Source organism: Globicephala melas, chromosome 20 (assembly GCF_963455315.2).
Source record: "Globicephala melas chromosome 20, mGloMel1.2, whole genome shotgun sequence".
Lineage (NCBI taxonomy): Eukaryota > Metazoa > Chordata > Mammalia > Artiodactyla > Delphinidae > Globicephala > Globicephala melas.
This window is the reverse complement of record NC_083333.1, coordinates 42,042,663-42,069,788: the sequence shown is the minus strand read 5'-3', so window position 1 is coordinate 42,069,788 and position 27,126 is coordinate 42,042,663. Positions and strand designations below refer to the sequence as shown.

Here is a 27,126-nt window from a genome sequence, read left to right as displayed (position 1 = left end):
AACTCCCTTCCCCTATCACTCACTGTCGCCTTGAACCCAAAGTGCAGCAGGCGGTCCCTACTCGGAGCCATTTTCCTCGTCTCTGGTTGTCTCTAGATTGGGGCAGTGCTGCTGCCGCCGCCGCCGCCGCCGTTGCTGCCGCCTCCCCCGCCCCCGTGAATTGCATTACCGGGTGTTGCAGGGAGGCTTGGGGGGCCGCTGCGGAGCGTGGATCTTCCTGTGCATGGATCAGGAGGACAGAGGGACAATTGTGCTGCCCTCTGCTCCGGGGACGTGCGGCAAGGCGCACCTCGTGCCTTGGGGTCAGGGGGTGCAGTGCAGGAGCTGGGCGACCATTCCTTTAGCCGGGGGAGGGGCGCGCTTTGGTGGAGGTGGGGGCGGGTGAGGCAGAAAGGCCTCGGCTTCACCCGCTCCTCCGCCGCCCGACCGCCGCAGGCACCCAATGGGCTCTAGTGCCTACCCGCCCTCCAATCAGGGCTCTGGTTGGTGAGAACCTGATCCTGACGCCACTTTGGCGGGAGAAACAAGCGTGTCTGAAGGAGCAGGCGGGGGCGCTTGCCCCGCCGTAACATTCATTATGACTCTTTCTATAGAAGCTAGATTGTGTCATATTTTAGCAACCCCAGCCCTCAAGGTCTCAAAACTTATGATCTAATTTCTATGAATTAACGAATAAGAGTTTACCCTTAGAGCGACAAACTACAGAATTGTATCCCAAAGATAAAATATTAGAAACTATTATAAATTCTAGCAGTCCTGGCTGGACCACTTCTAACTGTATTACAAAGTAGATGAGTTTGTCTTCTTACCTCTTTTCACTTGCACATTCAGTGACTGGCTTATTAGGAATGTCTGATTAAGAGATGAGCTTATTTAAGAGCAACTAGTGCTGGAGATCTTTTAAAATAGGCATATTTTTGCTGGAAGGCTTATGAACCAACTCTTCAAGAACTTTTTAAAATTTTTTTATCCTAGAAAGGGCTTCCTAAGCAAGGAACCCAGCTTCAGAAACTCATTCTCAGGCCCACAAAGCCAGGTCTAGATGTTACAGCCTCCTCCCGTCCCAGATACTTTTACTGTTATTGCTTCAGTTCAGTCAAATAAGAACAGCATTTTAGTTGCATCTCATCTAAGAGCAGTTTTCTCCCAGCAAGCACTGCTGATGAATTTAGTGACGAAGGCCTGCAAAAGTTAGTAAAACTGGCTTGAGCAGATAAATCAGATGAAAACTTTCACGGGTCTGTTTCCCTAATTTCAATTATACTTTCCAGTTAATTTCAAGTAATACTCAGCAAAGACTTTTACTTTGTTAGTTAAAATTTTTTGACTGGACTTTTAAAAAGCTGAATAAACAAAAATTATTCAAAGGTTAAAAATTTATTACACATAGGCATGTTGCTTTTTATCAAAGAAATTTATTCGCATGTAAATAAACACGTTTTTGTAATGTTTGGGGGGAAAAAAATCCCACAGATTTTTATCTACTTTCAAAAAAATGAAAAACCCCCAAGTATTTACAGAACGGCCATATGCACAGAAAATCAAATTTGAAAAGATTTTAGAAAAGACCCTCCCCATCTGCTCCTGATGTACATTTTTGAAACAAAATTTAAAGCTCAGCTTTTGCAACTGAGCATGTTTCCCAACCTAGCTTCTGATATGTTAAGTACTTCCTACCCCTCAAAAAACTAACTCAAGGGTAGAAATCAGGGGGGAGGGAGATTGGGGGGGAAAAAAAAGGTAAAAGAAGATGAGATTGCTTAGGGATTGTGAATAATGAGTTTCCTATACTGGAATCTGCTTTAAGTGACTCAGCTGGATACTATGACTCACTGGCTCCCTGGAAGGTTTCTTTTGAGAATTCATAATAGTGCTGCCCTAAATTTTCAAACCTAGGCCTTAAGGAAAATCCTTCCAAGAGCCACCAACCTCAAGCCTAGTTTTGGCAATTATATCCTGCTTCATTCCCACCGCCTCCCCCCCCAATACTTGTTTTAAAAGAAATTGATTTTTGAACCTGGAATCTTCATGTACATCAGAGCAGGTTTTGACCAAGAACCCCTAACATGAAGCCAAAAGACAGAAGAGGAATCAGGTCAAACTAAGAATACATAAAGACTCCAGCAGCAGAAGATAGGTAGAAGTTGACTTCATGTCCTTGCCGTCTTTTGAAACAGGAGAATGAGTACACCTAGACAGGAGGGAGGTGTCCCAGGCTTGGTTTATTCTGCCTCTTCTCCTCCACCCTGTGGAGAAATGCAGTGCTCCCTGGTTCTCAGGCAGGGTGAAGCAGTTTAGCCCCGGCTCCCTGTTAAGCAAGTTCAGATGCTGGGTCAGTGTGTGGGGTGTGCCCATCGACAAGTCAGGGGCTTATCCTTCATCCAGATCCTAACTCGGGATTCTTTGATCTGGGATGAAGACAGAAAGAGAGAAAAAGCTTCCCAGTTTACTCATTTTGGTATTTGTTGGCTCTGCTTGGGGGAGCTGAGCCCCTGATACTATGCAGTACATTCCCCATAAGATTTTCCCCACCCAGACCAACTTAAAAACCATTTTTTTTTTCCTGCAGAAACCAATGGGATAGGATTCAAAACTAGGTGAGAAATCCAACCTGGTTGTGTGTCTGAGAGGCTGCTACTGTATCAGCATCACAAGATAAAGCACTCTGGTATCACCTTGCCCATGTCCTCCTTAGTGTCACCCAAGACATTTGACTCTGATACGGTAACCGATAACTTTTCTTGCTCCACTTTGCAATGTTTCGTTTCCTACTTCTTATTACCTTGGGACACAAAAGTGGCAGAGTTGTTGTGAGCTGATGACCAGAAAAGGGAGAACACTAAAGGAAATCAGAGACAGTCAGGAAAGAAAGCCAAAGCTGATTTTCCAACTCTATGCTAACTCCAACCTGCAGAAAGGGATGAATATAGAAATCTTCAATATCTGATGAAGTCACTCCATTTATCTCACACACATACATCACACACACACACACACACACACACAAACGAATCACCTGGCTTTTTTTTTTTTTTTTTAATCCAGAAGAGTTGTGCTGGGGATCATGCCCCGTCCTGCTGACACAGAACCTGAATGGAATCATCAGGAATGGCACAGTGCAGGTGTCAAAATCAAAGTAAGGCCGCAGAATTTTGAGAGGACCCTCCAAATACTGAGAACTTGTGTTGCACTCAAATGGTCTCCTGGATTTCTATATTTATTATGAGAAGGGCTTCTTATTGATGTCCCCCAGAATCCAGACTCAGACCTGTTCCTCCAAAAAGGTCCAATTGTGTTGCTACATAGTAGCAAGGGTTTATCTTCATACCCACCTAGCATTCCAGGCCCCCCCCGCATTACTTCAAGTGAGCTTGGAACTGTTTTAAGTGAACTATGGCTGCAAATTTTTTACTGTTTTATCTAAGGGAGCATACAATGGAATAATTAAAGTCTGGACTCCTTATCCTTGTGATGAAGGGAAACAAGGAGCCCAGCTCTCAGGAATGGCATCAGTTCTCCTACTAACAAAATGCTGGGATGTGGACTTTTGGCACATTGTAGAAATAGGAGAACTATTAATTCTGTACTGGTTTTCATGCCACTGGATCAAAGAGGCTGTCCCACTTTTAAACCTCACTGCATCTGAAAACACGTTTACATCCCAAAAAGCCAGCCCAGCTTTCTTTAAAGGAAAAAGAAACTATAAATCAATACCTCCACAGAAAGATATCTCTTAATATTCCTATGATGTCTGAACCATATGAAAAACCTCCTAAAACAAAAATACCATTTTGGTTTTCTACGTAACTCCAAAGGTGGACTCTGACTAATCTGCTTCAGCTTGATACTGCAGTACCAGCACAAGCTCCAAGCTCCCTACCACCAAATAAGCCTCGTTCTTCCACCTCCCATCATTTTGAACCCTGAACCTCATAGAATTAGAAAAAAACACTGTATAAAAGCAAACAGATAAAGGATTGAAATATTACAAATAAATAGCTAAAATCATCTTCCCTCCCCAATCACTCCTAAGAAACAGACACCAAACATTACTTAAGTGTCCAAAATGACCAAAGTCCTTCATTTGCCCACGCCTCAAATGGACAACTACCCAAACAAAGGTGAACAACCTTCATGCAAATGCATCAAGGAATGTATTGCTTTTTCATTTTCTGCCCAGCCCTTCAAATACATGCACTAAAATGTGTTTAAAACATGGCCTAAAAATGGAAAAAGGGAGAAAAAATATATATGAATATTTCCCACAAAACTGGTTCCCACCCTTCCCTCTCCCTAAGCCCTTCCCACCCCCTCCCTTTCATAAACAAGTATTTTAACTTTTTTTTTTTTTTTCTGGCAAAGGAACAAGTGATTCGTGGTAACCAGAATCAAACCCTATGGTCTCTTTAGTAGGGTCTGGCTATGCCTTTCTAAATTCACCCCACTTGGTGTCAAAGCCATGCCATTTAAGACTCTTAAAACACAAAATCAGACCTGTCTCACTCCTTATGGTGATTTGCCTATACACTTAGTTTTTCTCTGGCCATGGTTTTTGCTTTAAAAAGTAAGGTTCCTAGTTGCCAATCAGGGCCACATCCATAAGATCGTCATCTTCCTCCCCAATCATAAAGTCAGGGCTAAGCCTTGAGGGCCTGTCTGTAGATAAGATTGTGTTACTTGTCATAGACAAGGACTGGTCTGAAGAGATGGGTGATTTAGACCAACTCTCTGGCTTGAGGCTATGAGATTTTTTCTTGTCTCGGTCTTTGTCCCGGTCCCGGTCCCTATCTTTGTCTTTTACTTTCTTCTTTTCTTTTTTGTGCTTCTTATGCTTCTCTGTGCTGTACTCTGGAAGAGGTCGGATGCCATCATCTGAGCTGGGACTGTTCTGATAAGACTTCTCTGCTATGGAGGAGCCTGACTCACTCTCACTGTCCAGATTCTGGGGGGTATATGCTGGTGACTTACTATGACTGGGAGAGCCACGCTCATGCTTTGGAGTGGAACCACTGATGAGTGGAGAGCCATAGTTTTTGGAGGAGGCCATCTGAGGCCTCAGCCCTTCTCCACTACTTTCCCCAGGTTTCTGCAAAGTCACTTTGGCTTTAATGCTGGGGGATCCCCCATCATGCTTGCTGATGATAATTTTTGCCACACCCGTGCTCCCCACATTTTTTGACTCTGAGGTCTTCTTAGTTGAATCCACCGAGCCCCCCAAGGTGGAAACCTTTGATTTGTCTTTATCACTTTTCTCACGCTTGCCCTGGAACTCTCCTCCTGACATGTTATGTTTGGAGGACACAGGATGGCTAGAAGAATTTGTGCTCACCCCCACCTGGCCGTCCATTGGGTCTTCACCCCCAGGGCCACTGGTGACAACCCCATGCTTCAGTTTATCTATGACAGCTGTTAAGGACGGCTTCTTATTTCTGCTGGGAGATTTCCCTTTGGAACTCCCATGCTGGTTCTGAGAGGATGACATGGAAGAGCCACTTGAGGAAAAGGAAGAGGAAGATGCTGTACAAGAGTTAGATGATGGGGGAGTTTTCTGAGACAATGAGCCTGAAGATCCTAACCCTGAAGATGACTTCATGCCAGTGCTTGAACTAGTTCCAGACATGTGAGAACCACCAGAACCTGAACTGATAGGAGACTTGGCTTTAGAGGATGGGGGAGTCCCAGGAACAGGCTTCATTGGAGAGGCAAGCTTATCAGAGCCTCCAGGTGGCCTTGAATGGGAAGGGGATATGTTTGGTTTACTCAAAGAAGGATTCATAAGTGATGATGGCTTCCCTTGAGGTTTCATCTTGGTGCTGCTGGAGCCACTGCTCAGTCCATGCTTGGTAACAGGAGAGGAGCCAGGCTTCCCCCCAGACTGGGATGAATTTTTGGACTGGCTAGATCCCGAAGACCCCTGGCTAGAATATATACTGCTACTTAACTTGGAACTTGATGAACCTTCTGATTTACTGCTTTTCATCTTGCCTGAGTTGGAAGCAGAAGACGAGGAAGAATGGCTATGGTGGCTTTTACTTCCTGAGGAAGACACAGAACCACTGCTGGTATACTGACTGTGAGAGGAGGGCTTGCCCACCATCACGGTTCCCTTAGGAATCTGAATAGTGATTTTGGGAATGGGTGGTGTGGCAACACCTGGGGGAGTCTGAGATCTTCCTGAACTGCCTGGAGATTTGGATCCACCTGTACTAGTAGGTGGGGTGAAAGGTCGGTTAGAACAACTGTGAGATGGAGACTTCCCCTCAGTGTCTGCCTTCTTCCGTTTTGGAGGCTTATCTTTGCTTTTGCCATCATTAGAAGGGGTTCGACTGCGCTTCCCTGGTTTGCTGTCTAATCCTGGCCCTGATAGACTACTGTTACTGGTGCCATTGCCTTCCTTTACTCTCTTTTGAGTCTTTTCTTTCCCTAAGTCCCCAGTGGTCAATAAAGGACTCTGGCTACCACTGTGATGCTCCATAAGATCTGTAGGACCCAAAGCCTTACCAGCCACTGCTATTATACTGAAATCAACTGTGTCAGCTTGGCTATTGCCTTTAAACTTAGTCTCCCCATTATCACCTCCAAGCATTGGCACCCCCAAAGTATTTAGTGCCTGAGATGTAAATCCTTTGAAATCATCATTATCTCCACTTTGGCTGCTTTCATCAAAATATTCTTCTCCAAAACCACTTTGGCTCTGGCTGTTCAACAAATCAGGATTGAAATCTACTCCATCAGGAAAAAAATGATTGGTAGGAGAGTCACTACTGGGGCTTCCAGCAGCATCTGCAATAAGGTCAGCTGGATCAGTGTATGGATTTTCATTATTATTGGCTTGAAAGACATCAGGGTCAAAGAGGGCACTCTGAGAATGCCCAGAGCTTGAAGAATCTCGAACAGGGGTGCCAATGGGTGGACAATCGTCACTAGTGCTGGGAAGCTTAGAAGCTTCTTCTGCAATGTCTGAAAGGATATCAGTTACATCCGGGCCAATGCTGTCTGAACTGGATAGTCGGACCATCCTTTGAATACTGGATTGGGGATGAGGTACTGGTTGTGGGTAAGTTGTTGGGGGAGTGCTACACTGGCTTGGAGCTGGAGTGATGTGTGGCGTATCCAGCGTGTCAGCTGTCATGTTGACATCAAAGATAGGGTTCTGTGAGTCAACATCCATTGAAAATAGCTCCCTCTGAAAGTCATCTTCAGTCTGGTGCTTGGGTTTGTCAGGTGGTAATCTTGATGACTTCTTCTTCTTTGCCTTGTTGCTTCCCGAGCACATTTCCATCCGGGGTGAGCCGGAAGAGGAGTTCTGCCTTTCTAAAGGGCTGCTTCCATAAAGGGTTGAGAAATCCTGGGCAGGATTATCTTTAAGAAGGTTCATGAGCATCGGGTGGTTCTTGGTGTTGCCGGCCATCGAAGAGACAGGTGGCGGCGTGTGATGAGGAGGGGTCGGACTCGAGCCAATGGTAGACCCCCCGTTCCCTGTGATTTGCAACAAACTGGTAAGAATTGGGTTCTGAGATACCTTGCTGAAGTCCTCCCCATGGCCCACCGACTCATGCCGATCTTTGATGCTCATGCTCATATTAAACAAGGTGGTAATGGGACCCCCCGGAAAGGTGTTGGTTGGTGTAGTGGTACCACTCATTGGGTTGTTGCCTGTGGTCATGCCATACCCTGGGCTGCTAGCCGGGGGCAGGTTCTTTTTCACCATGTCTTCAACTGTCTCTGCAATGAGGGACAGTGCTGGAGTGTCGGCCTGAATGGTTTCAGCTTTCCTCCGAATAGCCCTCATCGTCACAGGGATGGACATACATCTGTAAAATAAGATGGAAAAAACAAAGTTAATATTGTACTAGCTGCTAATGAAACCAATTTTTTATTTGGGAAAACAGGCTTTTAATTTTGCCTGAGACTTACATATGCCAAAAGGTTTACAATAAGCAGCTTTCAGGCAAGGCAAATAACCCGCAAGGCAGGAGCAGTTCTATGAAATGCCAGAGCTTTGGGTAAACTCATTCTAAAAGAATCTGGGGGCTTCCCTGGTGGTGCAGTGGTTAAGAATCCACCTGCCAATGCAGGGGACACGGGTTCAAGCCCTGGTCCGGGAAGATCCCACATGTCGCAGAGCAACTAAGCCCGTGTGCCACAACTACCGAGCCTGTGCTCTGGAGCCCATGTGCCGCAACTACTGAAGCCCGTGCGCCTAGAGCCCATGCTCCGCAACAGGAGAAGCCACCGCAATGAGAAGCCCACGCACCGCAACGAAGAGTGGCCCCCGCTCACTGCAACTAGAGAGAGTCCGCGTGCAGTGACAAAGACCCAACGCAGCCAAAAAAAAATTAAAAATAAAAAGAATCTGGATGGAATTCCCTGGTGGTCCAGTGGTTAGGACTCCATGCTTCCACTGCAGGGGGCACGGATTCAATCCCTAGTTGGGGAACTGAGATCCCGCAAGCCTCACAGCACAGCCCCCCAAAAAAAAAAAAAACAATCTGGACCAGAGGCAATCATCAACCTCTTTTGAAGTGCCACCAAATAAACCAACCATAAACAAGAGTCCAAATAATTAGACATCATACTGAACTAAAATAAAACTGGTAATAATGAACTTAGTAAGAAAATGCCGTCCTTTTGGGCTTTACATGTTATTAATGGTATATATAATTTATCTTAATTGATGAATCATTAGAAAAACCTCTTGACCCATCAAGTTCTAAACTTTAATGGCTTAGATCACCCCAAAGCTATACTGTGAAAAGTGCTACCACTGGCAGTAAATCTTTTTTATTTTAAAGCAAAGCACTTTTGATGTTACAGATAAATTTATGTTTATAAACATGTTTGAAAATATTTTGCTCTAGAATATGTCAGCAACCTTTCTTAAAGGACCAGATAGTAATGTTTTAGACTTTCAAAGATCATATGGTTTCTGTCCAACTACTCTGCCATCTTAGCTCAAAAGCCACCATAAACAATATGTAAATGAAAAGATGTGTTCACTTACAGGTATGTTTTATTGTGTTCCAATAAAATTTATTTACTAAACAGACCACTGGTACCTACTCCAAAAAAATCTTGAAATTACATATTAATGTTTATGGAAAGCTGACTGGCTTAAGGATCTTCCCACATACTGCCATGTGACACATTGTATGTGTTTAAAAAAAAATGACACAGAGGAAAAAGTGGAAAAAGATCTACATCTTATTTCAGCTCTCTCCCTCATAAAAGAACCCTAATGCGGGGCCTGAAGTTACCTACCTTACTTCCTATTACTCTCATAATGAGATTTATAAAACCAAAAGCTCATATTGCTTCTGATGCAAAAGCAGAGAAGGGTGAATTCAAAGCAGTGACTAAATGCTTTCCTACTAAATTTCCAATTCACTCTAATACTGAAAACAACATTCCTTATACACCTCTTAATGGGACTCTGATGGAAAAGGGCCAGTGCTACCTTTGAACAACTTTGGCAATGAAGTCATCTGTGCAGATGAGTGCATCTGACAGCCCCTTGTAGAGTTTACAGCTCACATGTGTTGAGTCCTGCACATCCATTACCACTGAAAGACAAAATATATAGGAGGCATTTAAGATAGAGTCAGCTTCAGTTTCTGACTTTCCAAAAAAGATAAAGGGACCAAACTGCTGCCCTGAGAGAGGTGCTAGCCACCCACATAACTCACCACACACCAGGGAGTCATTCACAGGGTGCTGAAAAGATACGCTGAAACGGGATTCTGAGAGGGGACACACTTCAAATTGGAGTAGCCCAGGAGAATCTAAAAGGCAAAGAAAAGGATCATAAAATAATCAACCAAATAAAAGACTTGAGACATGTAAATGGTAATTATTAACTATGAAATTTTCTCTCCCTCACTGGAAACTAAATCCCACACACATTTTTTTAATACACAAAACCTACTATGTCACCCACAGGTGACTAAAGGTATCAGATTCCAAGGAATCTACCAGTGTATGTTACGAATACTCCAAAACAAATAAGTAACTAAACTTCAGTTTTCTAAAATGAAGGCACTTAATCCCAATTGATGAAGTCCTTGGCAGATATAAACACCCTGCCTTGAAAGTGAATTCTGAAAATAAATGTGGCCAAGAGGAGCTTCTCATTCTATTTGATAAGCAGACATTAGAACCACTACCATAAACCCTGCTTTCTACCAGTATACAGCTGTTAGCTATACACTCCATAGTTTGGTAAGCACAGATGTAGGGGCTACAATCTAAAATGATACATTTATGCCAAATTCTCTCTCTCTCTCTCTCTCTCTCTCTCTCTCTCTCTCTATCATTGGTTTCTAAGCCAAACAGGCTGACAGCCCAGAGACAAGGATTATATACTTTCTTGGGAAAAACCATGCATCTCTGTAGGACTAACTTCATAACTACCTCACAAAAACTCATTTTTAAATACCATGAAGCTATGTGGAAAATTCTCCTAGGATTGAAATATGTGAAATAGAAGGGTCATAAGGACACTTGCACATGCTCTGTGTCATTACTCCAACTTTCTAAAATTTCTCATTTCTAAAGCAATTCTTATTCCCATAAAAGATGTCTCCTGATTTACCTTCCATTTCTTCTTGCCTACCATTTGTGCTGATACAGCTCTATCACTGAAGTGCTTTACAACTAAAGTAAAAAATTAACTATGGTTAACTAGAGAAGTCAAAATTCGTATCAAGATTTCTAATAGCAAACTGTTTGAAAAACATCAGCATTCCAGCATCCTGGGAGAAAAAAGAGAAGGGCACAGGTCTCATCCCTTTTTAAGCTATATGATTAAGTTCTCCAAAGAATGGGGAGAGGAAATATACTCAGGACTAAAATGTGGGAACCACTGTCCTAACAACCTAAAATTTAGATATCAAGAACTCCTCTCTTCCTGCAGAATCCCAAATTCTACCTTATATATCTGTTGCAAGGTTCAGGCCCTTAGGTACCCAATTATATTGCTGCATGCAGAACAAGAGTAAGTCCATTGCAACAAAATCCAGTGGTTTCCAAATGCCAATTTACAGACTGGTTCCATCAAAATTATTCATGGAGCTTGAACTAGATTCCCAACTTCTCCCACATTAAGTTCATTTGAGTATGAAAACCAAATGTATGTAGTTTTAAAAGCTCCACAGGTGATATGATGGGCCACAAAATTAGAGAACTACTAGAGTAATCAGTTTCCATTTACCAGTAAGTGTATCAAAAGGAAAGGCAGTACCTTCTTTCAGAATAGTTCTTTTGACACAGCTTCCAATTAGGGTGTTATAGGCCACTTGGTGTCTGATCAGATTCAGGATAAGAGGAACCCGGCCAGGGTGCTGAAAGGTGATTTTGCTAACAAGGGTTCCCTGTAGACTTCTACCATCTGGAAGAGGAGCATCTTTGTTGAGGAAATAGCAATGCTGCTGACCTGGAAGAGCCTGGGCAAAAAGAACAAAGGAAACGAATGCTATTTACTCACCCACTGTACTCCAACCGCAAACTATCCTTAAAAAAACCCTACTCCTCAAAAATCAGCAATTTCTTGCTGAATATTAAAGCTCCACAGTCAGTTCTTTGGTCAGCTAATGTTAAATGCCAAATACTCGCTTGGCTGAAAAGACCCCTTCTTTGTAAATGTTCCGCTAATGGTTTCCTAATCTAGCTAATATAAAAATTACCTCAGAAATCTGTATAAGAGAGGTCCCTGGACCACAAGTGCAAAATCTATATTTTTAATAACACCCTATATAGTTATAACAGAGCCAGAATTTGGGAACTATTACTTACTCCAGACTACTGTCAAACATTCAAATAAATTCAAGTCCAGATGTGGTTTTAAAACGCTCCTTAATTTATTCATTCCAGTACTTTCTTCTCCATTAAATACTTTGCAGATTATAAGCTCATGGCACTTGAAAGAATTAAACAGCAATAACTCTTAATACCTACTTATGTGCTTGTAAAAGTTCAGAATACCATTAAGACACTTTCACCTGAAATTTCAACAATGAAATGTACGTTGTTTCCTGACTTGGAAACTCATGCTTTTCCTTCAGTATGTTTCACAGATTTCTGTAATTTCCTGCCTGACTGAGGAAATAGGACATGATCCAGCGGTCCAAAAGAACATCATCTGACCTCAGTTATCCTATAAAAGGAAGATTCTGATCTTGGGTCCAAACATAATCTACAACAATTCATAAGGACTTACTTACAGCATAAAATCGCATGTTGTGATTCAAAGGTATAGGGTCAGGGTCCTTTGACAGCTCAAATTGAGTGATCAGTTCATAAAGGGGTACATAAGTTGGTTGGGTTTCAAACAATGGAATTCCTAGAAAAACAAAGATCAATACAATGATCACAGTGAGATGCAAACGTTGACAGCTCAGTTTTCCCTTCATGAGTTCTACTTCATACGCCCATTTATTCAAAAAGTACTTACTAATAAGCAAAAGCACCATGACATCTATACCCATCAGTGGTTTTTTGAGGCCAAGACTGAAAGGTCTAAGATAATCTGAATGTGAAGTTTGCTTTTCACTTTTATAACAATTATTAGCTCCTGATGCTTCCTAAAACTCACCTGTGCAGTTCTGAAGTTTCTGAACAAATGCTCTAGATACTGGGATTGGCTGGGGAAATTTCAAGAAGAAACAGGCAGGAAGATCAACACTGTTGGCACTGGTGATTGAGGAGAAGGAGGGAGTCCTTCAAAAAAAAAGAAAAGGTGGAGGATTGGGATTTTGAATGATGTGAAAATGAAAAATCTAAACACTCATTCTTAGACATGTCTGTATCATATAACCACCTACTCACAAAACCTATCAAAAGTTCACTCTTTGAACTTCCTTCCCCCAATTCCAAAATATCCTGTTTGTTAACCCTAGAGTATCTTACCAAACATCTATCCTGAGGCACGTTCTCTAGTTATTACTCCAGTATAGCTCTAAATCAACATAAAGTCCCATAGGAAAATCCCATAGAGCAATCATTAAACCAGTGCAAGTAGCACAGTTCTCTTCTTTCTCTCTCAGGATAAGAATGTGTTCTATGAGCAGACTTCAAAGAGGAACATGCAGATATTAAAAAGAGAAATTAAATGGGTAAAACAAAAAGCCCATCTCTAGAAAGTCCACTGGGGGAAGAGCCAAGTCAAAGTAATACCCGTTTCTTACTGGGCTTAAGGTTGAAATAAATGGACATTGCTAACCTACAATTATATTTAACTTACCATTTGTTGTCAACTGGATGTGACCCCATAATTAATGGTGCAATTGGGAGTTTATACATAGCAGATGTTCCTTCGATTGTCACTGATGCATTCATGCCCAAAGATCGAGGAACTGAGAAAAGGAAAGAAAAATGGTATTCTCCAAAGTAACACGAATTATAAGGATCTTGAGTTTCCCTGGTGGCGCAGTGGTTAAGAATCCGCCTGCCAATGCAGGGAACATGGGTTCGATCCCTGGCCCTGGAAGATCCCACATGCTGCGGAGCAACTAAGCCCATGTGCCCCAACTACTGAGCCTGTGCTCTAGAGCCTGTGAGCCACAACTACTGAGCCCATGTGCCACAACTACTGAAGCCCGTGTGCCTAGAGCCCGTGCTCCGCAACAAGAGAAGCCATGACAATGAGAAGCCCACACAGCACAACAAAGAGTAGCCCCGGCTCACCGCAACTAGAGAAAGCCTGCGCACAGCAATGAAGACCCAACACAGCCAAAAATAAAAGCAAATAAAAAAATAAATTTATTTTTTAAAAAAAAGAAAAAATTATAAGTATCTTAACATTAAAAAAAAAAGCTAAAAGCTAACTTCTGTAAAATTTGTCAGCCCTAATTTGTTTGTCAGATACTATAATACCTATATAACTCAGAAACACTACAAGTTATCTTTCTAACCAACCAATATTTCTGTCAGTAAATAAAACAAAATACAGGAAACAATGCAGTCAAAGGAAAAAAAAATTTTAAAGGCTCATTACCAATATTTACTTATTTTCTCCAACTTCAGAAAGCATTTAAGTAGAATTATGATTATAGGATAGTCAATGATTGAAGTTAAAAGGGGACCAAATGAGGTATTAGGCCATTTCTCATTATGTTTTAGTCTATTAACGTGCAAATATAGGGAATTCTCTGGTGGTCCAGTTGTTAGGACTTCGGGCTTTCACTGCCAAGGGCAAGGGTTCAATCCCTGGTCTAAGATCCCATCAAGCCGTGCTGTGCAGCCAAAAAAAAAGTACAAATTCAAAGTAAGATCCATTATTTTAGTTCTTTAGTAAGTTGGCTAATTTCTTTACCTTTAAAGTAATGATTAAAGGGAATTATTTCAAGTCAGATGGTTTACATTTTTTTATTCACTCATTTACTTATTCAAAAGGAATTATTAAGTTTTTATTATTATGTATGTATGTGTACATATAGATATGTATATCTGTAGGAGTGTATGTGTATGTATCAGATGCAAACTCTGGTAGAAATGGAAAACTTTGGTAGGGATGGCAGATTTATTTGGGAGTAGCAAACCAGAAAGTACAGGCAGGCCTGGGCATTCAAATTTTTTTTTTTTTTTTAATTTTTTTTATTTTTTGCAGTACGCGGGCCTCTCACTGTTGTGGCCTCTCCCGTTGCGGAGCACAGGCTCCGGACGCGCAGGCTCAGAGGCCATGGCTCACGGACCCAGCCTCTCCGCGGCATGTGGGATCTTCCCGGACCGGGGCGCGAACCCATGTCCCCTGCATCGGCAGGCGGACTTTCAACCACTGCGCCACCAGGGAAGCCCGGCATTCAAATTTTTGAAAATATTTTTTAAACACTGAGCAAAACCTTCAGTTAATTTACAGTGAAAGTCTTACCATTATTCTCATGCAAAATGATAGGGGATGTAGTCTTATCATCCAGCAGGTCAGAAGGAGAAGCATAATACTTCAAGTTCATCAAATGACCTATGCAAAATAAAACTTATCACTACTTTTTTATCAGGTAAATTACAAATAAAGAAAAACATTCCCATTCCTATAAACCTATATACAAGAAAAGAGTTTCAGATATGAGGACTAATGATCCAAAACAGCTTATGAAATATGACAGAAGCATAAATATTGATTCTAGCAGCAACAATTTACTTCACAATTTTAAAAAAAAAACTAGGGGAGGGCAGGTGTTGACACCTTAGAAACCATTAAAAAAAATACACAAATGAGAGAGGGATAAATTGGTAGTTTGGAATTGGCATATACAAACTACTATAAATAAAATAAACAACAGGGTCCTACTGTTGTACCATACATAATATCTTGTAATAAACTATTATAGAAAAGAATGTGCAAAAGAAAAAAAAACATATACACACATATATATAACTGAATCACTTTGCTCTATACCAGAAACCAATATAACACTGTAAATCAACTATATTTCAATTAAAAAAAACCAGAAACACAAATGACTGGTAATTTTCACCTTCTGCTTATAAACCCAAGGTGAAATTGTAATAACCCCTCAACTAAAATTAGACATTTTTCTAAACAGGTAAAATAGAATCACATACCGCCACTTCTTGGAGTGAGATAGCCAACACTTCCATGAAGAATCTTATCCAAGGGACCAGCATTGGTTGCTTTCCTGCAAGACAAATGATCTATGTTTGCTTATATTTAAGCCCTGAAGGTATTAGTGTACAATGTGATAATGAGTTCAGCTCTTAAACATATTATAATTCTATCCTAATGACTCTATGTTGTACCTGGGCATTTAACAATTGTATTTCAACTTCAAAGTGAAGGGATTATTTCTAAGAATACATGTATGTATTATGTAATACATGTATTGTATGTAATATGTATGTAATATGGTGAACAAAAATTACAACTATACTATTATTTATCAGAAGGGAAGCCAGGGCTTCCCTGGTGGTGCAGTGGTTGAGAGTCCGCCTGTTGATGCAGGGGACACGGGTTCGTGCCCCAGTCCGGGAAGATCCCACATGCCGCGGAGCGGCTGGGCCCGTGAGCCATGGCTGCTGAGCCTGCGCATCTGGAGCCTCTGCTCCGCAATGGGAGAGGCCACGACAGTGAGAGGCCCGCATACCGCAAAAAAAAAAAAAAAAAAAAAAAAAAAAGGGAGGCCAGGTTTGACAAGTCTTCTGATAAAACCTAAGAAATAAAAATTTTAAAAAAATTAAAAAAAATAAAAAACCTAAGGAATACCAACCAACAACTTAGGGATACTGATACTCAGAAAATGGAATGCAATCATTTGGGAACTGAAAGGATATGGACAAGATGTACAATACAGGTAAAACACAGATGCATAGTAACATACATCTATAATATATATTTAAAAAAATAAGAGCCTAGTAACCCCATAGACGAAAAACTTTAAGAACAAGGTCAAACAGAATTGACACTTTAGCCAGTCTTACCAATACATAACTGCCATTTTAGATAGATCCTGTTCTAAGGATTGGAGAGCCAAGTACATTTTAGTCTTTAGTTTGCTAGAAAGTAAATAAAGAAAACAAGAATTAAATAGTTGACAAATATATGTACACACACACACAAACATGAAAGCCTAGAGAGCAAGTCTACCTTGGAGGCAACTAAGATATCTATTTAAAAAACAAAATAAAACTTTAAAATGTTAAAAAATCATTACTGATCTACCAAAGCTAACTTTTATCTCTACTTAAAAGAGCCAAGCAGGTATACAGAATCCCAGGTAGGTTAAAAATAAAAGTGGCAACCCAGTTCCATAACAATTTCTTTCAGCCTAGAAATCAGTATGTTGAAGACATCTCAAGGATTATCTTCTAGCACTATAATCCATTAATGCAGATATTTGTTTATTTAATATACCTTTAAAAGACATTAAGCTGGAAGCTGAGCTATACATTGTCAGTATGAGTAGAAATCACAAATGAGCTAGGGCCGAAGACTTGGCAAATTTCTAAGTACAAAATGGTTTATAGATTTATACTAATTTTTCCAAAAAAAGCAAAAAAATAAAAATACTTACTTGTCCCCTGGAAGGTTATAAAGATTAACAAGACCCTTAAGGTGCTTAGAAAATTCATCAAAATTTTTTTCCCTATAAGAAGTTCAGGGGAGAGGGAAGAGAATAAAACATACAATTACTATTCAGTCTTATCAGCAAAGTGCCAAAAATCATGGCTATATAAAACTAATCTTAATAATTTACTTTACTCTTTTTCCCCCAAAGTTTTCTAGAATCAATCAAAAGTAGGAAAAGAAAATGCAGTGTATCCCTTTCTCTGCCCCATTTTTCTGAAGGAGGTGCTAATAAGCAGTATAAAAGATAGTCAGAAAGACCCGATAACTCATATAGTAATTCGCTCTTAAGTAATGAGACTTGGTTTAAATAAATCACTTCTTCTCCTCTTAATCTGTAAGTGAGATGATTGGATGTCATGAGGAAAAAAAACTTTTGGAGAGAAAATGGAAATAAATAAATTGGGAAGATAGAACACTTTTCATGTATACAGATAGAACACTTTTCATGTATACGGCAACATAAGAGCAAAGAAGGAAAATGAACACTAGGAGAGAGATGGGAGACCTAAGGAAAAGGGGAATGGGTACTGTGGAGGCAAACCACATATTCCAAAATGTTCCTATGACTAGCTTTACCCCAGGAAAAAGTAACTACTACCATGAACCCCTGGCTTCCTAGAACCTAATATTCAGGCATGGTTTCTTAGTCGAATAAGGTTTTGTGGACAGGAATCCAACATAACTCGACAATTCTAACTCTCTACATCTATTTCAAACTTAAAAACAAAAAAAATGTCCCTTGAAAGCTGTACTGCTCTGACAACGTCAGATACTTGGTCGGGCATTTATTGACCACTTACTGCCCAAAGTGCCATGAAGACATTAAAAGGAAGCAAGAGCAGCAGCAAAATATATTCCCTACCTTAAAATTACCATCTATACAGAGTGATCAAAAATACCAGGTAGGACTTCCTTGGTGGCGCAGTGGTTAAGAATCCACCTGCCAATGCAGGGGACATGGGTTTGAGCCCTGGTTCAGGAAGATCCCACATGCAGCGGAGCAACTAAGCCCTTGCACCACAACTACTGAGCCTGAACTCTAGATCCCACGAGCCACAACTACTGAAGCCTGGGCACCTAGGGCCCATGCTCCACAACAAGAGAAGCCATCGCAACAAGAAGCCCGTACACCACAACGAAGAGTAGCCCCCGCTGGCCGCAACTAGAGAAAGCCCACGCGCAGCAACGAAGACCCAATGCAGCCAAAAATAAATTAATTAAAAAAAAAAAATACCAGGTAAAGACCAATATTCTTCCTAAGGTTCCCACTTTAAAACACGCCTACAAATTAACTTTAGAACACCATCAGTTCATAAATTGGTATGGTCTCCTACTCCACATTAGAGCCAGACATATTTTTTTCCTGGACTATTCTGGTAATACAACTTTGCTAGACTTATTGAGTTAATGAAATCATAAAATGTTATTTTTTATGTTACACTGCAATTTTTCAAAGCTCGTTCAAATCTGGTGTATTTGGCTATAAGGACATTAAACTGATCATTGAGAAGACTGAGTGTAAAACTTATTTCCTCAATATTAACACCCTTTCTAAGACGCCTCCATGTGATATCTGATAACTTCACTATAATTTAAAATATAAAATAGATGTAATGACTTTCTCAAATTCCCAGAGAGTTAACTCTGGGTTTAAATTTAAGCATGAAAATTTCCACTCAATTCAAAGAGAAAAGATAAGCCAATGGCAAAAAACATCAATTACTAAAAGAGACTGTCTTCAAGCCTAGCACTTTACTATAATGGGACCCATATACCTTAAATAGAAAATAATTTTTCTCAAAGTTGAAGTGAAAAGAAGTTCTTTTCATGGTATAGACTCAAATTTCTCAAGCTTTCTTTGATTCAATAATTAGGTTCTATTTATTTTTGTTCCACACAGAATTCCTAAGGTTAGCTCAGTAGTTCTCAACCAGGAGTGATTTTGCCCTCCAGAGGACACCTGACAATACCTGGAGATATTTTTGATTATCATAATTCAGGAGATATTGCAACTAGTTGGGAGAGACCAGGGATGCTGTTAAACATCCAACAATGATCTGGGCATCCCCCTACAGCAATGAATTTCCCAAACCAAATTTCAATACTGTCAAGGTTGAGAAACCCTGGGATAGACGGAATACGGTAAAAAAAAATCAAGCTAAGTCAATTCTGAAAGTGAACAAGTACAGACTGTGAAAAATCTTGACCCAAGAAAATAAATTTGTTCCTCAGGAAAGTAACTTCTGACCATCCTCAAAACTTAGCTATAAAGAATAGCACTGTCGGGCTTCCCTGGTGGCGCAGTGGTTGAGAGTCCGCCTGCCAATGCAGGGGACACGGGTTCATGCCCCAGTCCGGGAGGATCGCACATGCCGCGAAGCAACTAAGCCCGTGTGCCACAACTACTGAGCCCGCGAGCTACAACTACTGAGAATGCATGCCACAACTACTGAAGCCCGCGCACCTAGACCCCATGCTCCACAACAAGAGAAGCCACTGCAATAGAAGCCCGCACACCACAACAAGAGTAGACCCTGCTCGCCGCAACTAGAGAAAGCCCACGCGCAGCAACAAGGACCCAACACAGCCAAAAATTTAAAAAAGGAATTAAAAAAAAAAAAAGAATAGCACTGTCTGCCAGTATCAGGGAATATAAATGTCATCTGCTCACCTTAGCTGCTGTACAAGCTCTGGACAGCTCTGAAATTAAAGAAATTATGTTAAAACTTTAAACTACTTTAAGACACTTGAAGACATCAAAAGTTTTTCTCTTTTTTTTTTTTTTTTTTTTTTTCAAAAGTTTTTCTCTTTTATTAATAACACATGCTTTATAAAAAAACATTAAAACTATAGAAGATTCTTATATTAAAATATCAAAAATATCTTCTTCCTACTTGGTAAACCATGGGTTGGGTCAGGAAATTAAAGATTAAAATATATATGAAATAGCTTATAAAGGAATCAACTTTCAGCTGCTTGTTTAAAACATTAGGACCTCTCTTTAAAGCCATCCTTGGAATCCATATTCAACTGTCTGGTTATACACATTTTACATTCCTCTCTATTACAGGGTTTTTCAGATACATTAGTTATGTACAAGATTATCTGTCCTTCTTGATTATAAATTCTTTGAGGTAGGAACTTTAAATTATTTGTATCCCCAGAAACTATTGTTCAATTGCGGCTCATGTTTGTTGATATGAAATGGAAAGGGTTCCTCTGGTGTTTCCTTTTGTCAAAGCCTCTGGATGATGTCAGAGATGGACCCAGATTATACTAAATTCCACTCTACAGCTACTGATGTTGTAGCCCATCACATCATCTCTATAGTGGCTCATGAAAAAACCTAAACCCAAGCTATTTCAAACCCCAACAATTCCTTTTAAAATTAATGTCCCTAAGTAAACCCCACAGATTCCAGTGAAATATCAACAACACATACCACAGGATTCTCCCCATGGTGAGCCACTTTTACATCACAAAGCTGTCCTGCAGGATCTAACTGCACTTCCACATAGAACATATCTGACGTGATGTAACATTCAGTGCCACTGGCACTGAGATGAGAGCCCAGTCTAGCAGGAACAAATCAAAACAAAAATTAATAGAAGACACATAAATAAAGCCACCCAAAGTCAACACTAAGTTAAACATTTCTGCCTACAGATAGACTACTTACCCGTTCTGTCTTGCTATAGACTCCAAACGGTCAGTCATTGCTGGTAAAGATGTTACTACAAAAGGGTGAAAAAAGGAAATCACAAAAGATGTTCCAAATAAATTGTATTCTTCAGAGTCAGAAACATCTCAAGAGTATATCTATCCTTCCAAAGCCAGAAACATATTCAATAGTTCAAATGCTTATAATGCGCATAAAGTTCATTGGTAAGGCTTAGCTGTGGCCTAAGCAGTAATAAGGATCAAAAAAAAGATCTATTTGAAAAAAATGATTGCACCTTTCTCGTCTCTCTTTTTCATTACTCATTTGGGACAAGTTATCTTTAATTTAAAGAAGACACACTTAGGGACTTCCCTGGAGGTCCAGTGGTTAAGACTACGCGCTTCCACTGAAGGGGTCGCAGGTTCAATTGCTGGTCAGGGATCTAAGATCCTACATGCCGATCAGTGCGGCTAAAAAAAAGACACATTTATCTGCTAATGCTAGAATAAGGAAGATTAACATCAAAACCAGCATAGAAACAAATATTCTATGTTCACAGTGGCATTATTTACAATAGCCAAAAGATAGAAACAACCTAAGTGTCCATCAATGAATGAATGTATAAACAAAATGTTATTTTGTTTACATATAATGTATACATACAATAAAATATTATTCAGCTTTCCTAAAAAGGAAGGAAATTCTGATATATGCTATAAAATGGATGAACCTTGAAGATATTATGCTAAGTGAAATAAGCCAATCACAAAAGAACAAATACTGTATGATTACACTTATATGAGGTATCTAGAGTAGTCAAATTGTTAGAGTCAGAATATAGAATGGTGGTTACCAGGAGCTGGGAAGAGGGGAAATGACAAGTTACTGTTTAATGCGTTCAGAGTTCCAGTTGGGAAGATGAAAAAGTTCTGGAGATGGATGGTGGTGATGGTTACACAACAATGTGAATGCACTTAATGCCACTGAACTGTACAATTAAAAATGGTTAAAATGGTAAATTTTGTTATATACATTTTACCACAATTTAAAAAAAACAATATTCAGCTGAATCAGGTTCATTTGTGATAATCAGAGTAAAATCTGTTTTTACTTTCATTTTCCTTCAAAAACAGACAGAAGTACTAATTATAAGCTTGAATAATCAAGTTCATGATTTGAATTTTATGTTTGCTTGCCTGAAAACATTCTTTATAAACACTGTAAAAATCTCTTAGAGTCAAAAAGTCCATCTTCTTATTGAGTTAATTAGGAGAGAACATGTGAAGGAAAAAAACTTTCCCCTGCTATCTGCAATCTTATAGCTACCCTCCATCAATTACCTTTTGAGTTTCTACCAACCTCCAAAATGGGATAAAAAATAAATGTTTCAAAAGTTCAGGTAAGAGCTCATCTCAACTCCATAATGAAAGCAAGAACAACACCTAGCATAGAACGGTTGACCTATCTCAAATTTATATTTCTAGTGTAAGTATAAAATAGTCTTTCCTAAACTGGGTTTTTTTTAAAGAAATTAGCATATTTCAAAGATGTTTACAAACCTTTGAGAGCTTTCTGCAGCGTCTCCAAGCAGCTGACCAAATGTTGGTGCCCTCCAGAACTCATCACAACCCTCTTCTCCTGTATTAAGAAGGAAAACATTTCAGGTAAAAACTAACAAAGCCAACAGTGTTTTGGGTAAACATACACATTATCCCAGAAATAACATTTCAGGATAGTCTATATATTATGGTATAGTTTATATACTCTATATTTTCTATATATTCTAGATAATCTATAGATTTTTAACTGTTAGTCTGTCCATCCATCCAAAAGAGGAAAGGTTAATATACATGGATACAGGCATATCCATATCCATGAAAGCAGAAAAAGGTATTTCCAGATCTAGGACTTCCCTGGCAGTCCAGCGGTTAAGACTCTGCACTTCCAACGCCGGGGACGTGGGTTCGATCTCTAAGATCCCACATGCTGCATAGCATGGCCAAAAAAAAAAAAAAGCCTATACCAAAGGTATTTCCAGATCTAAAGTAAGATAACTTTCAGGGAAAAATTAGGAAGAATCAAAATGTAATAAATGAGATCAGCCTCCTGTAGAAGTGACTACATCCTAAGATTCAGTAACTTAAATGGGGTGGCTCAGATGGGACAATTCCCAAATCTAATAAGGTGATATGCATGTAATCTAAGAAATACAGCCAGACCTTAGTCAAACTAGATTGACTCTAAGAAACAGGATACGTAGTCCAGAAAAAGCCAAAGAGCAAAAAATTTAGCATAGTTTTTCTAAACATATCCAGGGAAGAAGTTTCTCTTTGCACAACATTCTAGTCCCCAGAAGTATGAACAGTTTTATGATACAAGGATAGTTTTTCAGACTTTTCCACGCCCGAAATCCATCTCTCTTGGCTCTAATTCCACCCTCACAAATATCTGACTAATTAATAATCTAGCTCCCTTTGTACCTTGAATATACAAGGACCTTGTCCATTGCAAGGACAATGGATACCAGTACTTTGGTAGCTGGAAAGACAAACACTCTGCTGTAAATTAATAAACTGGCATTCTGATTTCCCCGTTAATCTACTGAAATTTTGTTAGTATGTCAGTTGTTGAAAACTCTTCAAAATCTTTTACGTACCAATAAAAGTAGGTTTCTGAATCTGCAAAAGTGAGAAGTAGACAATGGAAGCTATGGTGACCAAACCAAGAACTGGTAACCCAAAAGAGGGTCTTAGTAGCCACCTGGAATCCCTCTATGTCATAATGTCTCCCTAATGACAATATCACTTATAGACCATATTTCAAACTAGAATATGGCTGCCTTATAGTATAAAAATGACAACCTCTGAATTCCCAGACTGGAAAAATTGCCATTCTTTAAGACTTCTAAAAAAAAACAAAAAACCTTTTTTATGTACACAATCCTGAGCCAGAAGATATCTGTAGAACTTAGTTATAGAAATCTTTTAGCAGCATGACACTTTGGTGTCCATTATCTCATTTGATCCCTACAGCAAAAAACTGGTGTTGTGTGTCTCTACTTTCCAGATGAGGAAACTGAGGATCAGAAAGAACAAATAATCTGTCCAAGGTCACTTAGGTAGAAGTACTGGAGTCAAGACTAAAATACAGGTTTTTTGACAGCAAATTCAGTTTTTTTACTAGGCTATATACTGATATGATCATTTTAAGCTCTAATAAATCTACTAAACTGAACTTACACTGGACCCGGTGTAAGGTTTGGTAGAGGGGTACTTTCACTGAGTATAACATGTATACAGAAAAGTAGATGAATCTGAAGTGAAGAGATCGTTAATTATTACAAAGTGAACACAGACATATAACCATTGCCCAGGTCAAGTCATAAAAAAGTACTCCTGTAACATTTTACTACCACTGGATTCATATGGATGAACTTTTAACATCCAGCCTCTACCCTCACCCCACTCCCTGTATTCCACCTAACTAAGGGCTCCCCATACTGGTGAATGACTCAGAAAGGAGAAGTAGTACTGTACAGAAAGAGGGCCACAGAGTAAACAGGTGAAGTTAATTAAAAATGAATTGCAAACTCAACTAGCAGAAGAGATACAGTGACAGTATTAGCACATTAGAATCAAGGAGCTTGACAGGAAGTGAAAAATAAATGTCTCTCTATATCAGTCTGTCATGTGTATCTTTTTTTTTTTTTTGGCGGCACTGTGGTCCTTGTGGAATCTCAGTTCCCCAACCAGGGACTGAACCTGGGCCACGGTAGTGAAAGCCAGGAATCCTAACCACTAGGCCACCAGGGAACTCCCTATCAGGTGTATCTTTTATAGGTGTATTTCTTAGCACTTTGCCTAAAGTACCCCAGTGTACTATAACTCACAATTAACACAATTCTATAAATATACCTCCTTCTTAGGTAGACTCTTAAAAGTTGAAAGCCATCATGTGCTTATGATTTTATGAGAAATAAAACTGAAGACACACCATAATAACTAGTTAGAAAAAGTCTACACAGGGAGCTTAGCTTATTAAATAATTATCTAAGCACAACACTTTATCCACTTCACCACAATCCTCACCATGACTTGACGCACAAGCTTAATGGTTTCACTCCAAGGTCTATTTTGGTTAAATTTTGCATGGAGCCGTTCCAAGAGAGAACTCATCTTACTCAGCTTTTCCGACTCTAAGATATAAATCAGAAAACATCATTAGCAACTGTTCTTTCAAGACCTTCCACAGTTTTTCTTGCAAACAAAACTCCCATACTTCATCCTGGTAAGAGCTCAGTTAAAATATTTTCCAATATGATTTACTTCAAAACATATGAAGAATTTGTTTTTAATGACAAGAAGACACACACAATTGTGGGTCTAGTCTAACAAACACCATAGAAGGGGACTGCTTTCTATTCACACTTAATGAGAACCAAAAAAAGAACCATCTCTAATGCTGTTTAAGGATCAAGACTACCATTTAGTGACAAAATAATTTCATGGTATTCGTGAAATCCCTTATATGATATATGCAGAGCACACATTTGAACATGGCCTAACTACGGTTAGTTGGTTTTCAAAGTGAAAATACAGACTTTCTTAATTTTTTCACATAATTTTAAGAGATCAATTTATAAGTATTATCAAGAAAACAGGCTTTATTTGCCATTCAGATTTTTCCTATTTAAACTCAAACTATATGAACAAGGAAGATGTCAATGACTAAAGGATGAGTTTCCAGAAAAGTTAAGAGAAAGGCAGAAAAGAATGGCTCCTGGATAGTGTGTGAAGGAACCTCCTACACCCTCCAACACTCCTGTAATTCTTGTAACTGCTTAGCACGAGCAAGGACCTGTGCTGGAGACCACCGGCAGTGTAAAAATACAATATGCCTGAGATGATACCTGTGAGGGGGTGTGGGTAAGTTACGTGAAAATAACCGTCACACAAAGCAAAATGAGATTTGTTCTTAAAAACAGAGACACATTACTACTGAAATTCAAAGGAGGAAAAGTTTGTAATTAGTTGTGGGGATGTTACAGAAAAGGTGCCATTGAAAGATGTACAGAATGTCAGCAATCTGAGTTGAGGTAGTGACATCTTCTAAATCAAGATTCAACTCCTCCCTCCAATGCCTTCATCTTCTGGAAAACTGTTTTTTGGTTTGTTTCAGCCAATTTATAGTTCTGGAGAAATGTCTGACAATTCCCACTTTCAAGACTCATTCACTCAGGCACTATTTTACATGATGGAGATACAGCAGTGAGCAAACTAGACAAAACTGCCTCATCTAGTTTCCATTTTACACTTGTCATTCCTCTGCACCAAGAAGTATACCTTTTTTCTTCCTCCCCTTCAAAACACACCCCCCCTTCTTTCCCTTAAGAAGCCTGATAATAAATATCTTTACAAAAATGCTCTAATGAAACATTTTTTGAGCAACTATTATGTGCCAGGGACTGTATAATGATGAGTAAGGCAAGATCCTGATCTACATAGCTCAGAGCACATTGGAGAAGACAAGTATATAATAGTGAGCTGTATCAACAGAACTATGTCCAAAATGCTAAGGAAGCATTTAAACTGTAAAGTGGAACGTCAGAGAATCTATGTAAGGTTACACAGAAAGTTGTTTTTCAGCAGTTCTGAATTAGTTCAGACATTGAAAGATTGAAATTCAACGCATTTTTAGAATATACAATAGCACAAGATGTGAACACTGTGACATTCTTGAGAACTGCTGGCTTTTAATACCATAAGTACCTAATCATTTCATTCACGCGAAAACATTCTCCAGTACTTTGACATACAGCGCTGTGTTACTGTTTTTATGTCATCATTCACACTTCTCTTCTGGAAGGAGCAAGTTTTACATTCACTCGCCGCGTCTCCCATCCCTTTAGGCTAAAAATGCCCTGAGGCCCAAATGATTGCCCCTAGCTAAGCAGGAAACCTTAACATAAGTTGGGAGCCCCCATCTCCCCAAAGTCAAAGCTCTCCATCACCAAGGAAGGCAGTCGGAATCTAAAACTCACACACATCCCGCCTCCTACACTCTGAGCCCTCGGGAGAGTGGCCCCCGCGGAAGCATCTGCCCCCCAGCTCCTCTCAGAGATTGGCTCCCCCAGCTGTGTCCCGCCCCCTGCTTTTCCCCTCAGTCACTCACCCTCGGTTTCCCCCTGAGCCTTCATCCTGACAGCGGGAAGGGCCTGAGTCCTACACAAGAGGATATGCCCCTCCTCACCACTAACAGAGGAACCAAGTTGGTTCGGGCTCCCGGGACGCAGGGCGCCTGCAGTCCCCACTCTTCCCGGGAAGGCTCAGTCTGAAGTCCCCGGCGGCAAGAAGAGAAGGGTGCTCGCGGCCGCCGCCATCTTCCG

General features: G+C 40.0%; 2 protein-coding genes and 1 long non-coding RNA gene across 5 annotated transcripts in view; 1 reads left to right on the top strand and 2 right to left on the bottom strand.

Moving 5' to 3' along the window:
• Positions 1-393, bottom strand: part of FBXL20 (F-box and leucine rich repeat protein 20) — a 112,751-nt gene extending 112,358 nt beyond the window's left edge. Inside the window, exon 1 of the mRNA XM_030839845.3 lies at positions 24-393. Coding sequence (XP_030695705.1) covers positions 24-71 — 48 coding nt within the window. The 5' untranslated portion in view covers positions 72-393. The remainder of the gene's footprint in view (positions 1-23) is intronic.
• LOC132594257 (uncharacterized) lies at positions 392-8,491 on the top strand. Its single transcript, XR_009560454.1, has 2 exons — positions 392-3,136; positions 4,856-8,491. It is a non-coding gene; the product is annotated as an uncharacterized lncRNA (long non-coding RNA).
• On the bottom strand, positions 4,325-27,126 carry MED1 (mediator complex subunit 1). Of its 3 annotated transcripts, XM_030839842.2 has the most exons (17): positions 26,913-27,126; positions 24,830-24,936; positions 22,301-22,379; positions 20,760-20,814; positions 20,523-20,655; positions 19,752-19,780; positions 17,025-17,096; positions 16,432-16,506; positions 15,559-15,632; positions 14,864-14,953; positions 13,238-13,349; positions 12,590-12,714; positions 12,219-12,337; positions 11,240-11,441; positions 9,687-9,782; positions 9,458-9,563; positions 4,325-7,814 (listed from the first exon to the last, which is right to left on the bottom strand). In XM_030839842.2, the coding sequence occupies exons 1-17, from the start codon at positions 26,935-26,937 to the stop codon at positions 4,574-4,576; spliced, it is 4,740 nt and encodes a 1,579-aa protein (XP_030695702.1). In that variant the 5' UTR covers positions 26,938-27,126; the 3' UTR covers positions 4,325-4,573. The 3 variants fall into 3 exon arrangements, with proteins under 3 accessions (XP_030695702.1, XP_030695704.1, XP_060146976.1); XM_030839844.2 differs by lacking the exon at positions 24,830-24,936; XM_060290993.1 differs by lacking the exons at positions 20,523-20,655; positions 24,830-24,936; positions 26,913-27,126 and having other exon boundaries at positions 22,301-22,349.